Source organism: Prionailurus viverrinus, chromosome E2, assembly GCF_022837055.1.
Source record: "Prionailurus viverrinus isolate Anna chromosome E2, UM_Priviv_1.0, whole genome shotgun sequence".
NCBI classification, from domain to species: Eukaryota; Metazoa; Chordata; class Mammalia; order Carnivora; family Felidae; genus Prionailurus; species Prionailurus viverrinus.
Window position 1 is genome coordinate 14,406,168 of NC_062575.1, and position 16,575 is coordinate 14,422,742.

General features: G+C 44.3%; 1 protein-coding gene across 5 annotated transcripts in view; it reads right to left on the reverse strand.

Annotated features, from left to right (window-relative positions):
- Window positions 1-16,575, reverse strand: part of HYDIN (HYDIN axonemal central pair apparatus protein) — a 429,838-nt gene that overhangs the window by 65,313 nt on the left and 347,950 nt on the right. For all 5 annotated transcript variants that reach the window (XM_047836101.1, XM_047836099.1, XM_047836098.1 and 2 more), the window contains 11 exons: window positions 15,860-16,068; window positions 15,460-15,642; window positions 14,449-14,568; window positions 11,662-11,821; window positions 11,385-11,557; window positions 10,557-10,755; window positions 7,894-7,993; window positions 5,817-5,916; window positions 3,576-3,744; window positions 2,874-3,112; window positions 884-995 (listed from right to left, as the gene is read on the reverse strand). In XM_047836101.1, the coding sequence (XP_047692057.1) occupies window positions 884-995; window positions 2,874-3,112; window positions 3,576-3,744; window positions 5,817-5,916; window positions 7,894-7,993; window positions 10,557-10,755; window positions 11,385-11,557; window positions 11,662-11,821; window positions 14,449-14,568; window positions 15,460-15,642; window positions 15,860-16,068 (1,764 nt within the window). The remainder of the gene's footprint in view (window positions 1-883; window positions 996-2,873; window positions 3,113-3,575; window positions 3,745-5,816; window positions 5,917-7,893; window positions 7,994-10,556; window positions 10,756-11,384; window positions 11,558-11,661; window positions 11,822-14,448; window positions 14,569-15,459; window positions 15,643-15,859; window positions 16,069-16,575) is intronic.

The window sequence follows — 16,575 nt, forward strand, 5'->3', positions numbered from 1 at the left end:
CTGGGCTGCTCTTTTCCTGGCCCTTTGACTAGTGGGAGCAGGCTTTTGTTGGAGCTTTTTTTGGTTTGTGTCTGTTGATGTTTCTGGGTTGCTGGCTCCTTTTGCACCCAGTTTTAGATATATGAAGTAAAAAGAAAACTCAGGGAACTCACCATTGTGATGTTTGTTAGGTCCCAAGGATCCTAGGTAGTCTGATTTTTTCTCCTCACCTTTTGGTCTCCTATGTTAGTTTTGTATACAATGTGCAGGGTTTTTAGTTGTACTTAGTTGGGCAGAATAAAGAAAAGTATGTTTATTTCATCTTATTAGAGAAGTCTTAAAATCTGCTTTTATTTAAGTCTGTCCACATGGGTTTCTGTTTTGTTTTTGTTTTTGTTTTTTTTTAAATGTTTATTTATTTTTAAGACAGAGAGAGACAGAGCATGAACATGGGAGGGTCAGAGAGAGGGAGACACAGAATCTGAAACAGGCTCCAGGCTCTGAGCTGTCAGCACAGAGCCCGACGTGGGGCTCGAACTCACGGACCGCGAGATCATGACCTGAGCAGAAGTCGGCCGCTTAACCGACTGAGCCACACAGGCGCCCCATCTGTTTTTTTATTAACAAATGATTCTTGATTAAAATATACATGAAAACCTGAAACTTAATCTTAAGGCAATAAGGAGCCAATGAGGGTTGTAAAACAAGAGAGGATATCCAAATTAAAAGTCAACACCTTGCCGTAAAATGAAAGTAATATTTCAATATAACTAGAATTCCTGCCACCGTGGGTTCGTTCAAATCCCTCTAGCCTAGGGGGGTATTTGTTGCAAGAACTAGTCAGGAGAAAACTAGTTGGGAGGCAGGCTTACAGGGCTTCTGTGACAAGGAAAAGGGTGCTCACCTGGTTTGTGATGTTTATTTCTTTCTGAACAGTATCAGAGAGCTTGGTTGCTTTGGAAGGGCCAGTCTTGTAGAAGCTTTCCCGCGATCTTGCATGTCTAACATGGCTGGTTCTGATTAAAGAAGCAGGAGTATACCTTCAGGTTGGGGTGGTGACATTCAGTACCACTTGTTTGCTAATTGTAAGGTCCCTTGTCCTAAGAATGAAGGAGGCAGCCAAGGGAGCATCTGGGGGGGGGGGGGGTCAGCCTATTTATCATTAACCAACCTCACTGAATAATTATAAGAAAACTATATAGTAATTATACTTATTAACTATGATTCACAAGGACATGAACAGTACTGCAAGAAAATAATAATTTTTAAATGTTTACTTGACTTCACTGGGAAGCAGTGTGTGAAAATTATTTATGGAAAATCATTTGCGGAAAAATCTTTTACTTGATCTTACTTAAAAAAAAAAGAAATGTCAAATAGACTTAAATTCTGTCCCTTTTCTTCATATTTATAGTCATGATGCTTTTAAACTGAATTTATGCAATAGCTCAAATACAGGATTCTGGCTGCTGTTCACTTCATTTGAAGCTAGTTTACCCATTAATTAGCTTGTCTAGATGCCAGTTAACCTACAATGTCAAATGTATTTGAGGTACAATCTTAGACTTTTGAGAGCTTTATATAATTTGAGCATTCACTTGCATAATGGCCAAAACAACAATAATTCATCCCCCTTTGAGTGTTTTGCATTAAATTTGTACACACTTAAATGAAAAACAATTAAAATTAAAAACACTGTATGTTAACTAACTTGAATTTAAATAAAAAACAATTTAAAGAAAAATACAATTACATCATAATATCTGTCAAAGGTATTGAATTATTGTAAGATAAATGATAAAAAAATTAAGCTGAAATTAAATTTGGAAGAAAGAAAGTTTAAATAGCTTAACCCCAGATTTCTTAATACATGCAAGCTTAGCCAAAATGGAAAAACATATCTACAAAAATACAAAACAATTACAAACAGTGGATGTCTGATTTAAAACAATTACTTGTAAAGTCAGTTTTAAATTAATTAATTAGGGGGTCAATTAATTAGTCGGGACAAAGTGCCTCAAAAATTGGTAAAACTATGCTTAATTTGCCAAAAAAAGATGATCATCAAATAAAAGACAAAAGCACTCAAAAAGGTAAATTGTTTTAGTGAATTGATTAAGAGCTGCCTTTTGAAGAATACAGACTTTTGCCATTGGAACAGCTATTAAGTTAGCTCTTGTTATACCGGGTCTTCACGTGGAGAAGGTAAAAACAGTCCCGGCAGACTGAATGCCGCAGCACGCATCTCCAGTCTACATTTCCAGGGTACCTTTTGCCATCCCCCACATGAAGCACAGCTATGATGTATTTTGATTTAGCTTGCGGTTATAATAGTCCCCCGACATCTTACAATAAAGAGGACACTGACTTACTGGGAGTCTTGTAGCACACACGAGAAGCATGAGGACAACAGACACAACCCCAAGGAGAAGGCGTACATCTGTTCAATTAAATTTACCTTAGATCTGACAGCAGTTAGAAAGCATATGAATCTGGAATCTGAGATGTGGGTTTAGAACTGAGATCTACTGGTGATTTCTTGCATAATCTTGGATGAGCCATTTCTAAATCTTAGTGACCTCAGCTCCACAAAAGGGGATTGGGTGAATTTAATGTTTTATTTATTTTTGAGGGAGACAGAGTGTGGGTGGGGGAGGGGCAGAAAGGGAGGGAGACACAGAATCTGAAGCAGGCTCCTGGTTCTGAGCTGTCAGCACAGAGACCTACAAACCATGTGATCATGACCTGAGCAGAAGTCAGATGCTTAACTGACTGAGCCACTCAGGCGCCCCGGGGATTGGGTGAATTTAGATGAAATATATGAAAGCTCTTTGTAAAATGTAATGTACTAATTAACCAGGGAATGGCATGAGTTAAGTGAATACTCGTCTTACATTTTCTTTTGATGAATGGGGCTCTCCCCCATCAGCCTATAAAGGGCGTATCTGAAGTCAGTAACACCTTGATTTTCTATGGTGAAGGTGGTGCTTCTCCGAGTGCCACAGATCAAAGCTCCAAAGTTGATGATGGAGGAGGGGCTGATGTTGTATTTGGAGTACACTGCATTCACAGAAAACTTAATTGGGATGCTGGCAATGATTTCACCCCCCTCTGTGATGTTGGGCTCAATAATCTAGAAGGGAGGAAGGAGTGGGAAGATGTTAGCCATTATGCTCCAGAATTCCCATGACTACCTACTCCATTCTCTACTTTCATCATTGAAAGCCAATCTCATTCTTTTTTTTCATTCTCTTTTTATTATTGCAACAACAATGTTAGCGAAAACTAATATTACACTTACTACGTACCAGCCGTGGACCAACAGGGACCGACTTTACCTACTCCTTCACTTCTCTGCTCTTGTTTTGCATTTGATGACTGAACTCAGCTCCTTTGGTGCTCCTCAAAGATCAGGGGCTACATTTCCTGTCTGGGACTCTAGATTCCTGATGACTTTGTACACCTCCCACCTGACCTACTCTTGCCTGCTAGCTAGGGACCAATCCCTAGAGCATGTATTAGATCACGTACTCTTCTTTCCAAAATGAGTCCCACAATCCTGCCACTGAGTGAATCTTCCCTTTGAGCTGTTGTACCTGACAGCGCAGAATTGGCTGGTGCTCAATCTTCACTTCCTTTTTTGCACGAAATGACACCTGGACATTTGTGGGCTTTTCCATTGTGGTCAGTGAGCCCTTTTTGGGTAGGACTGAGATCATGGAATTTACATTGGTTGCCAAAATCCCTAAGGAGTCCACAGAAAAGCTGAAAGATAAGAATAAAAGGTCAGTTTAAGTCATTATGGGGAACCCATGACACTAGAGAGGAGATAGACTGTTGAGTGCCGGCCATGTCCCTGGCCCTGCTTAAGCATGGTGTCTGGAAGTGCCCACTGTGTTCTGTATGTTCTGACCACCCCTCCACAGCCAGGATAGATGAGGCCAGAGATTGGTGCATGAGGCAAAGACAGCCATCTGTAGCCTGAGGTCAAGAGGTGCCTTTGCAGGATATCTTTGCCCAACAGAGACGCTTGATGCTAGATAAGGATCAACTAAATTAATTCATCTCTCTGTCTCTCTGTCGCTCTTCCTCCCCTCTCTGTGACTGTATGCAGCACATACAGAGGGAACAGTGATGCAGAAGCCAGGGGATCTAAGGAAGGAGAGAAAGCAGGGGTAGAAGCCATTTAACAGGGATGCTTGGAAAGGGAGGCAATGGCCCAATGGGGGTGAGGTGCGAAGCCACAGAGAGCAGCTGGCTCATGAGAATGGCAGAGGGACTGGAGCAGAAGCAAGGAACTTAAGCTGAGGCAGGACACCTGGAGTTGTCATGGGGACCTCAACGTCACCCCCATGCTCCAGGAGGCCTGGTGGCTCTACTGCTGCACACCTGGTACCTGAGTTTCCTCCCTTCTCCGCACAGCCTTCCAGTGAATTTTGATCACCTGTTCCATCCTGAAGGTGACTGTTTCATGTAACCTCAAAGAGCAGAGCTAACGCCCCAATGATAACCTACAACAAAACTCACCAACAGGCAAGACTCCATTCAGCACTAATTCCAAGGGGACAGTGGCTTTCTTTTAGCTTTTATCTAAATTTACATTTCAATTTATGAGTCTAGTAATGGTAGCCCTGAGGCAGGACCTCTCTCACATCACTGTTCTGTCAGCTGAAATGAAACTATCATGAGTACACTGAATTCCTTCTAAGTTAGTGAGGGGGAAGTCCCTTTATCAACTGCAGTTTTTCTAGGGGGCAGGATAATTGTCCAGAGAATAGATTGTAGACTGACCACAGGTGCTGGCACTGCTCCCAAGGTTTGTGTGACCCTGCCTGAGTGACCTTCTCCCTTCCCCACCCTTTTCTCTCTGAGAAATCTCAGATTTAGTGTTTCTTTTTTTTTTTAATATATATATTTATTTTTGAGAGAGAGAGTGCAAGCAGGCAGGGGCAGAGAAAGAGACACATGCAGAATCTGAAGCAGGCTCCAGGCTCTGAGCTGTCAGCACAGAGCCTGATGGGGGGCTCAAACCCATGAACCCATGAGATCACAACCTGAGTTGCAGTCTGAGGCTTAACCGGTGAAGCCACCAAGGTGCCCCTTGTGTTTCATTTTTAAAATTATTTATTTATTTATTTTTTAAAATTTGAATCCAAGTTAGTGTCATAATGATTTCAGGAACAGAATTTAGTGATTCATTACCTACGTATAACACCCAGTGCTCATCCCAAGTGTCCTCCTTAATGCCCCTTGCTTATTTAGCCCATCCCCCCACCCAACCCTGCCCTAGCCACCCTCAGTTCTTTGTATTTAAGAATCTCTTATGGCTTTTCTCCCTCTCTGTTCTTATATTAGTTTTGCTTCCTCAAGAAAGAGCACAAGCTGGAGCTCTATTCCACCAGGCCACCATTTGGATTCCAGAACACAGTGTTTCTTAAAATTAAAAAAGAAAATAGGAAAAATCCCTTTCTTCACATGCAGTCTTAGGTGGAATGCTGCCTTATGAGACACATAGGAGCCAGCTGAGTTCCCTATCCCCAGTCTCTCCCTCCACCCCCAGGACCTCCCCTCACCTTCACCCAACCTCTCCCTCTGAGTCTCCCTCCCACCCCTGGACCCCTGTGGCTCTGGGTGCATTCAGAGGACCCTGAAGGACCCCTGTAAAGCCACAGAGTTGAGAGCCTCTGCTCTCAGGAGCTGAAATCCCATTCGTTTGAAGCCCGAGTGAGGCTCAAAGCAGAGATGGTTTTTATGATTTCCCCAGTCAAGGTTTTTTTTGTATCTCCCAGACCGTGAGTGGATGGGGATGACCATGTGACCAATGGTTTTCAGGTTACCTGAACATGATCTCATATTTCCCACGGTTCTTCAGCTGCAGGGGCTGCTTCACCTCTTCCATGACCTTCACAATCCCGAAATCGAGGCCTCCTTCAGCTCCTGCAGAAGCCAGGGGCCAGGGTGGGGAGGATGAGTGGATGGCACAGGGGTGAGAAGCAGGGGAACTCCCTATTGAAGTTCACGTGGAAAATTCACGGTGACAAGTTCAGAGGATTTGTTTTCTGAAAACACTGTGGCTAAAAATACCTCGAGTAATTGACTCTCAGCCAATAAACAATAGACACTGCTCTTGAGCCCAGTTCAAGTTGGGTGGCTCCCCCTGGTTTCCATCTTAGGACCACTGTCCTTCCTTTCATGCTTTCCACTAGCTAAAACTTCTGCTATTAAAAATTTTTTTTTTGCATCAAGTGTATAATATACATATTTAGAATATTACACATAAATTTGTATTGTTTTACTCAGCATTGCATCATAAGCATGTCTCCACATAATTGAAAACCTCATAAATGTGATCTTGATGGTTATATGTATACCATGATAGGCTGTTCTATAACTTAAAATATTATTTCTATAATAATAATATTCCATTCTTAATAGACATTTAGGTTATTTCCAATCTTCCATTATTACAAATAATGCTGCAATAAATATCTTTGTACATAAGGCTAATGACATGTGGGTGCACATGTGGCTCTTGTGTTCTATGCATCCTGCTGAGAAGGAGACCAGTCAGAAAAGGGAGAAATAATGGAGAACTGCATGCTAAAAGGGAGGGATCTAACCTGGGTGTTAGGGCAGTAGAATGGGCAGAATGATGCCCTGTGCCCCCGGAAGGTGTCCATGTCCTAATCCCCCAAATCTGTGAATATGCTAATTTACATGTCAAAGGAGAATTATGGATGGAATTAAGGTTGCTAATCATCTGACTTTAAAAAATAGAAAGATTGTCCTGGATTCTCTGGGTGGGCCCAATGTAATCACAAGGACCCTTAAAGGAGACAGAAGTGGGAGAACTAGAGAGATGGTGGCGTGAGAAGGACCTGGCCCAACGTTGCTGGCTCTGAAGATGGAGGAAAAGGACCATGACCCAAGGGATGCAGGCAGCTCCTAGAAGCTGGAAAAGGCAAGGAAATGGATTCTCCCTCAGAGTTCCCAGAAATGAGTGCAGCTCTGCCAACACCTTGATGTTAGCCCAGGTAGATCCGCTTTGGACTTCAGAACCACAGCACCGTAAGCTGATAAATTTGTGTCGTTTTAAGCCACAATGTTTCTGGTAATTTGTTACAGCAGTGATAGAAAACTGTTGAAATTTTTAATTTAGGTTAGGTTTAAATTTAGGTTAACACAGGCTGGAAGACAGGTACTTACTCTAAGATGACTGTTCAGAAAAAAGCTCTGCAAACTTTCTACTAATGGCCACCCCTCATCATCTCCCATTAGAGAAATTAAGATTTGTAGTAATGTTGCTAACATTACTTGAGGATTTGCATTACAATCGACTGAAATTCCACCCCCTCCCCAACATCCACTAGTCTTCCTCTACATAAGAAATATACTAAGCGATGATTCACGGGAAACTGCCCCCAAAACCAAGAGTACACTGTATACACTGTATGTTAGCCAACTTGACAATAAATTATATTTAAAAAAATACTTAGTTTGAAAATAAAAAGAAACATACTGTACTATCAGAGAAAGACAAATACCATACGATTTCACTCATGTGGAATTTTAGAAACAAAACAGATGAATATATGGGAAGGGGGTGGGAAGAGAAGAGAGGGAAACAACCCACAAGAGAATGTTAATGATAGAGAACAAACCAAGAGTTGATGGAGGAAGTGAGTGGGGGATGGGCTAGATGGGTGATGGGTACTAAGGAGAGCACTTGTCGGGATGAGCGCTGTGCATTGTATGTGTATGTAAGTGATAAATCACTGAATTCTACCCCTGAAACCAATATTGTACTGTATATTGGTTAACTAAAATTTAAATTAAAAAAAAAAACAAACAAGAAATATACTGCACTGAAAGATGTGACTTCCAAACACCCATTCCTTGAAGGGGTCAACAGACCTTTGGGAAAGGTGATGTCCAAGGCAACGTCATAAGACTCTGCAAAGACCATGATGTTTTCAATCTGAACAACACCAACAAGATTGTCTGCATCTAAAACCTGTTGGGGTAAGAGAAATTCTTGAGTAAAAGCAAGATCCACAGGATGCTTGGAGCTTGAACTATGTACCATGCAGTGGGAATGATGGAGAAGGAGGCATGGTGTAGAATATTTATAAGATGTATTTAGCTTTGGACTTCAGCGAGCATTTGGTATGATTAGTATACTCATAACATCCTCTGGGAAGTGCCAGTGTAGACAATAAATATAAGAATGGGAAAAAGGACCTGTATTTTTCATCTTGTCCACTTATGGGTTTTAAATATTTGCATGATTGCCACTACATTATTGAAGTTGGGGTTGTGAGTATACACTGCAGAAAAGTGCTCTTTGGAATATTTATTTATTTATTTATTTATTTATTTATTTATTTATTTGAGAGAGAGAGAGAGAGAGAACAGGGGAGAAGGGCAGAGGGACAGGGAGAGAGAGAATCTTAAGCAGGCTCCATGCCCAGCACAGAGCCCCAAGACTGGTGTTTAAAACATTGACCTGGGTGCTGCAGCCAGTTAAGCGTCTGACTCTTGATCTCAGCTCAGATCATTGTATCTCATGGTTCATGAGTTCGAGCCCCATATTGGGTTGTATACTGATGGTACAGAGTCTGTTTGAGATTCTCTCTCCTTCTCTCTGCCCCTCCCCTGCCTGTGCTCTCTCTCTCTTTCTCTGTCTCTCAAAATAAAAAAATAAACTTAAAAAATGCTGACTTTCATCGTCTGATATTCATACACTACAATTGTTGATTAAATGAATCTATCAGTATCTGTGTTCAGCTATCTTAAGGACTGTCATAGGTATGTGATAATAGAGATTAGATCCAGTGAGTGGACCCCAAAGTAGCAACAGGATTAACTCATGTAAATTACAGTTGGAAATATGAACTCAACCCAAGGAAGAATTAATAGTCAGACCTGTTCCAAGGAAAATCAGGCTGCTTTGAGTATTCGTAAGTTTTCTATTCCTACAAGTATTCAAAGAGAAGCTTGGATAATCCCTTGATTATCCTTGATTGCTGCGGAACTGATTCAAGCATCAAAAGTCAGTGGCATTCATTCATTCGTTAGTTCATTTTACAGATTCTACTGAGTACCTTCTCCGTATAGGCCTGTCCTAGGCACTGGGGGCATGATGGGGTAGTGGAATGAATGGTGGCCATGTATTAACCCCTGGAACCCAGGAAAGTGACTTTATTTGGAAAAGCCTTTGCAGATGTAATTGAGTTAAATATCCTGAGGTGAGATCTTCCTGGATTATCTGGGTGGGCCCTATACCTAATGACAAATGTCCTTATAAGAGACAGAAGAAGAGGAAATGCAGACAGAAAAGGCCATGTGAAGACGGAGGCAGAGTTAGAGAGATGCAGCCACAAGCCCAGGAACACCTGGAGCCACCAGAAGCTGGACGAAGCAAGGAAGGATCCTTCCCCCAGAGTCTTCAGAGGGAGTATGACCCTGCAGACTCCTTGATTTCAGACTTCTGGCTTCCAGAACTGTGAGAGAATAGATGTGTGTTGTTTTAAGCCACTTAGTTTGTGGGCATTTGTTTACATCAGCCCTTGGAAATGAATACAGATGATGAGCAAGTCAGGCAAGATCTTGCCCTGATGGAGTTCACATAAGAAAGTAGAGAAAGAAACAGGATATCTGAAAGGGGGAGATGCTCTGAAGGATAGAAGACAGGGCCAGTGATCGCACATAACAGGAGATTACCTTGATGCGGTGACTAGGGGAACCCAGTTGGAGCAGTGCTGTTTAGCGGACCTCACGGAGCCTGGGGGTGACATTCTTGGCAGGGTTGCTGCAAGGCCAAAGGCCTGAGGCAGGAAAAAGCCAAGAGACCACATGATGGAGTCTATGAGTGAGAGCGAGGTTGGATACTGAGGCAGGCAGGGACTGAGAAGCAGGGGATCCTGGGCTCTATCCTCACTACAGCTGGAGCCAGCAGAGTGCTGCTGGAAGGAGAGGGGCCTGACCTGACTGACCCAGATGGGGAATGGGCCTCTGCCAAAGTCCAGGCGAGAGATGCTATAGACAGCCTGGGCGAGGGTGGCAGCAGCAGTGAGGGCAGAGGAGCGGGCAGGTGGGAGGTATCCTGGGAGACAGAACTAACAAGACTTGGAGGAGGACGGGGCCGGACACAGGCTGTCATGGAAAGGAGGGAATCAAAGATGGTTCCTAGGTGTCTGTTGGGAGCACCTGGGCGAAAGGTGATGTTTATGGAGACAGGGATCTAAGCAGTGACTGGGTTTGGGAGTGTGAAATTAGGAATCTCATGCTTACAAAGGGATAGTAACACCATCAGTCAGTCACTCACTCTGCATTGAATGAGTGCTCTCTGTTCTTGGCACCAGGAAATCAGCCACGAGTGAGACTGCCTTTATGGAGCTTACAATTGTGTGCAGAACGAGACACCGTGGGTTGATGGTTGTCAAATGGGGATCAGTTGGGAGCATGTAAGAGGGAAACCTGGCTGTGGTTGTGTGTGGGTGTGTGTATGTGTGTCTATCAGGGAACCCAATATGTACACATTTGATGACCAAGTCTGAAGATAAGTGAAGCCTCACCTCCAACCGGATCACCCTCTTGATGTTGACAGGTTTGGAGGGCAGGAAGTGCACCTGAAGGCTATACTCAGCCTTGGGGGGGATGGTCCCCTGCATGGTGGACACAGTGAAGTCATCGCCCAGGTGCTCCAGGCTGGTGACCCGCCAGGCCACGGGCAGGGGTGTGACGTTACGGAGAAGAACTACCTTGGATTCTTTTCTGCAGGGACCAAAAGAAATTTTGTCAGTTTCAAATGATTCTGATTTATTATGGCGGGTCAGAAAAAGCACTTCTGGTTATTTCAATCCTTGCTTAGTTCACTAACCAGTGTTTATCAGGTAATGGGACCTGGTGTTAACAATCAAGGAATGCAGGATAGGATACATATCATAACAATATTCTCTTCTAGTAGCCCCAGAAGTAAACATTCTATTTAGAATAATATGAAGCCAGTGAATGAATATGTTAAGTTCCAGTTTTGGTCTAGTATTCTCTCTTTATGCTCCAATTTCTAGACCAAGGATTCCTAACCTTTTAGGGTAATGGACTGCTTAGAGAACCTGGAAAAAAGTGAGACCTCCTTCTGAGAAAACTGCAAATATGCACACAGCTTGGCAATTGATATTGGGAATGGGGGTGCTTCCTGAACCCCACTGAAATCAAGTTAATTTGTGAACTGAATAGGATTATTAACCCTTTTGGCTTGCACAGGACTAGAAGTTTCCCAGGAAGCAGACTTTCAGTGCTAAAACTAGAAAAGTCCTGAGAAAATCGGGATGAGTTGGTTGCCCTAAAACTAAATGTTCTTTAAATTCCACTGCAGTCCTCGTATCATCCAGAATTCTGACCTGTGCAGCAAGAGCCGATCAAAATGCAATTGCCTGGGTTCCAGCTCTAGTTCTGGGCGGACCCCTTGGCAGCTTAATTTGAAGACCGCTGGCTCTGGGTTCTCCTTGATGCAGCAGACAATGCAGTCGTCAAAGACACCAACTGCAGTAGGGTAGGCCCATATGTTCAGCATCTAAAGGAAGAGTCAAAACAAAATACATTTATGCTGAGAACAGCAAGGTGTCAAATTTCCCAAGAAAGACTTGCCCTGGTGGATTTGTTTCCAGGTGACAGTACCTGCTTCTCATTGGGTTTCAGAATCATGTTGATGGGCTCCAGGAAGTAGGTGTTTGCTTTGACATCATTCTGAAAGCAGAAGAACACCTCTGCAACCATTGGTGAATTGTTCAGGATTGTCAATGTTTCCATGTTGCCTGGGAACAAGGATGACTTGTACCTGTAAATGAACAAGAATTAAGGATGTGGCGGGGGGGAGGGGGCGCCTGGGTGGCTAAGTCGGTTAAGTGTCTGACCCTTGATTTTGGCTCAGGTCACCATCTCACAGTTCATGAGTTCAAGCTCATGCACGATGAAAGCACAGATCCTGCTTATGATTCTGTCTCCCTCTCTCTCTGCCGCTCCCCTACTTGCTTTCTCTCTCTCTCTCTCTCTCAAAATAAACATTATAAAAAAGAATTAGGGATGTGGATGTGAGCACTGACTGAGAGTTCAGGTGGAAAAGGAGATTGTGGGGTGTACAAAGGGTAGTATGGTTCACTGAGGCAGTAGCGTGGCAGCTAAGAACACAAGCTGTGCACTTGTGGAGACTCGTGGCTATGACCTGACCCCTCTCCCTGCAAGCCTTGGTCTCCTCATCTCTAAGAGGGGAAGATAATACTTGTTAGGATTTCTATGAGTATTAAATGCAGTGGCAGCTATCACGGCAAAGAACTCTAACAGAACCAGGCAGCTCTAACCTTCCCAGGGCTTATCTTCCCAGGAGGCATGAACCTTTGAGTAACTTATTATTTCACATCTGTCTTAGAGATGACCTCCTTTACCTCCTTCTCCTAGACCTGTACAAGATGCTACTGTTGTGACGTGCATTCATTTGGTGTGGTTCGTATAAGGCTGTTTCTGTTCCTTCGTGTCTCTCCACAGAGTTGAGAACTGTTGGCATTAGAAGCTGCTCAATTAATGGCACTGAACAGAAAAGGAATCACAGAAGGTACAAGGAATGCCAATGAAGATGCTCATCATCAGAGGTCAGAGCACAGGTTAGGAAAACAGAATCACCATACTCTTCACTGCTGCCCAGAAACAGTCTGAAAAGCTTTTGGGATAGACAGTGATAAAGGAAGGAAGGAGAGCAAATGGCAGAGACCAAGTCAGGGTCATAGAGACAGAATTTTCTCAGTGTCAACACCAAAGCGGGGGTGACCTTCATATCTAACCGGTCACCGCCACCATCCAGCACTGTGCTAAGTCTCATGTGTATTATCCAGTTCAATTTCACAAATCTGTGGGTGGGTGCTATTATTTTCCCATTTTGCAGATGAGAACATTGAGGCTCAGCAAGATTTAAGAAAATAAATAAATAATAACCGATTGTACCGGACCTTGTTTCTGGGCCACTGTAATCCTCTCCTTCTGGACCAGCGCTGTCTGGCCCCAAATTCTGGTTGGTTCCACCACTGCCAGAACACATGCCTCTCTGAATGGCCATAATTTCCCTGATTTCTGACCTTGGCTGCTTTGTACATCATGTCCATCAACCTGACCCCCCTCCGTCTCTCTCTGAAACCCTTCTATTGGGCCTTGAAGATCCACTCCATTGTCAGCCAACCCTCCTCATCTGGGCTTTCTGGTCCAGCCTCTTAGGAAATAAACTCCGGGTATTAAGGGACTGGAGAACAAAGAGGGCTCATTAGTTGCACCAAGTCAGTGAAAACACAAACATTCTCTACTTATCACAATCAATGCTAGACTGAATTAAGACGTGGCTAGAACTGGGTCCAGTTTTGGTCTTAACCTCCCTGCCTACACAATGGGAAGTTTGTATGTGACCGAACAAACTGGTCTCACTAGAAATGTATGGCCATCATCCTCACCTGGGGCACCCAATTTTGCCTGACAACTTTAATCTGTTTCTCTAGTATTCTACCTCCCCAGCTTTCCACAAAAACTCTTTAATCTGCTCTACATTTTCTCAACAATTTTATCTTCCCTCCACTTCCCTCCCTGTTAGGGATGACCTTGAAAATGTGTCATGGAGAAAATAGATGGTTGCATGGGAACCTTCTCACTGTTTCGACCAAATCTGCACCTGAAGCCATCTGCCTTCCTCTCTCCTAGTAGGAGGTGGTGGCCCCTCTTCCTGGCAAGAACAGCATCTCTGTATCCCACTGTGTAGTCTCAGGGAGCTGTACCACTGATGGCCCTTACTTTCTCTCAAAACTCTGACCTCTTCCTCCCTGTGTCCTCTTGGCATCCCAACATCATAAGAACAACAGTGTGTGAGCAGTGTTCCCTGGACTCCATGTCTCCCTCTCATCCTTGACTGCCTCTCTTTCTTCACAGTCAAGCTTTCCAAAGAACTATATTCACACTCCATCTCCCTCCTTTTACCAGCCACTGACTCCTCAACTCACTTTGCTTGGGTTTCATCCTCAGAAATCCCTAAAAGGACCCTTGCTAAGGCCCCTATGGTCTCCATGTTGTTGAATCCCACGGATGTCCTCTGAGAACAAAAACCACAGAGCTTATTCCTTGCTTTCTGTGGCTACTAGCTATACTTCCTAAGCATCTCAAACAACATATCGCAAAGTCAACTCTTGATCCTACCCTTTCTCCAACAAAACTGGTCCTCCTCTGGGATTTTCCATCTGGGAAGATGGTGTCCACATTCATCTGGGTGCTTAGTAGGAACTCGGGGCACAAGAACCCAGTTCTCCTGATTTGTGGCTCAGGGCTAACTGGGGCAGCCTTATAAAAACTACATCCACATGGCAATCCTGCTTTGCACTATTATTCAGGAGTCCAACTTGGAGTCTGAAATCTGTTTTGAAATAATGGAACACTTACTTATCTCTTGATTTTCCACAAAGCAGTGGCCCGAAATAAAACTTCTCCATGCTCATAATATACTTCTTAAAGATGACCTCATTTGTCTTCATGTCTGTCTTCCGCTCAGGAAATACCACTCTGAACACAAAGGAAGAAGAGAGGAAGAGAGGCTCTCTGAGTGGAAGTTCGATGTCTCCACTTGATGTTTACATGAACCCAATATTCCCTGTTCAGCAAAGGGTTCAGGTGTCTGGAGACAGAATGATTCTTAATTTGAGGACCTGAGTTGAGCCTTTGGTCCTGTTCCCTCCCTCCCACCATCCCTGGGATGATAGAATGGTTTGAACTTGAGAAAAAAGATTCCCAGTGGAGTCTTCAATAATGAGGGGCTGATGATAGAGCTGAGCTAGACTTCCTGTTCTAGGGTGCCTGGCTACAAAAACAACCCCTATGGAAAACTAGTTCTGGACATTAGCTAGCTTCTGAGTTCCTTGTCCAGTGTGGCCTCCTGGCGAGAGTTGCAAAAAACGTCTTCCTGGTGGACAAGCTATAAAAGGCCTCTTCTCCTAGAGGGGTTGTGTCACTAGCTTGCTCAGCCAGGTGACTTTATGTTGTGCATAAGGGGCGCAGTGGTGTTTGGTAGCTTATGTTGTGCATAAGGGGCGCAGTGGTGTTTGATAGCTCAGAATAAAAGTCCGCTTGTGGACTTTCACACATTTAGTGATATTACAGGAGAAAAAGTCTGATGGTACATACCGAATCTGCCTAAATTAGCTCAGTAGTTAAATAAGCCAACTAACTCACCAGAGGAGGACATTTTGCCAGCCTGACATCTACTGACGTGCTCCATAGCTCAGTTTCATGGCATATGACATTCCTGCGGCTTTGTAAGTGTCCAAGACACTGATGCCCAGTACAGCTGGCAAACCCAGGCCCACATTGGTAGGGAGAGCTACCTTGCTCAAAGTGCCACGTGGGAAAACGGAAGTGTTTCTGTCAACTCTCTCTTTCAAAGTACAACGGACTTACTTTGGGTCTTGGCAGATGTACGGGTAACTGCACACGCCTCGGCAGTAAAGCTGGTACTGGCGGTGAGTCCCAAGGATCTCAAAGTTAAATGTCTGGTCAAAGTTCCCAAGGTCAGCAGAAGAGAAGTGTATTCGTAAGGTCACCTCACCGTTGGCTGGCACGATCCACCGGAAATGGTTCAGCCTGCCAACGACCATGGGGCTTTTAAAGAGAGAAGGCTTCCTCTGGGGCAGGAGCAGGCAGGACAGCTGCCTGGGAGGTGTCCCCGCTTGCCAGGGTTGGGCACAATCACGCAGAGAGTCCCGCAGGCAGGACGGCCCTTCTCCCCTCGGGCACTGTGTCAGCCACACCCTCTATTTGGGCTTCAAAACTACCACCCCCGGGTGGTCCAGAGGCCCACCTGGTAAACTTCTCCTGAGACAACTGCCCAGAGAAGCTGTTCTGCTCCGTGTCTGACAGGGGGGCAATGGCTCCAGACGTTGCCCCAGCAAAGACCTTCCTGCTGAAGGCCATGCGACGTTTGTCCTTCTGAGTGTCTCGGACCTGATCTGCCTTTTCTTTCAGTTTCTGTCTGCTCCCCTTGGAGGAGGTGGTCTGCTCCTCCTGCGCCTTGATTAAGAACAAGCACGAGGTCTTAAATACTCATCTGCATACACATGAACAGAGACAACTACAACATGCCTGCTGTCTGGGATGGCCGCGCTGCAGGTCCAGGATGCTGGTGGCTGCCTAGAGCAGGGGAGGGCCCAGCCAACTATCCGAGCAGAGAAGAGGAGTAGGCTGGGGAGGAGTCCAGAGCTTTTCCTGGCATCCCATTCCCCGAGGAGGAGGCCAAAGCCTAGAGAAAGCTTGAAGCTGCAGGGGATATGCTCCCATATGCATTTTGTTGTGTTTTCTTAGTACCTTTTACTCCACACCCCTCATCTCCTCCCAATCACATTGATTTTGGGACAGACCAGACCCGTGTTCTGATAGAATATTCCAAACTCTGAAATTTTCTGACTATTCTTAGAGGGTCATTTCACTTATTCCTTTATTCCCTGTATTTTTTGTAAGACAAAAATTAGGCTTCAAAGCTTGATTTGATTCATAGAGGATGCGGTATATATCACACTC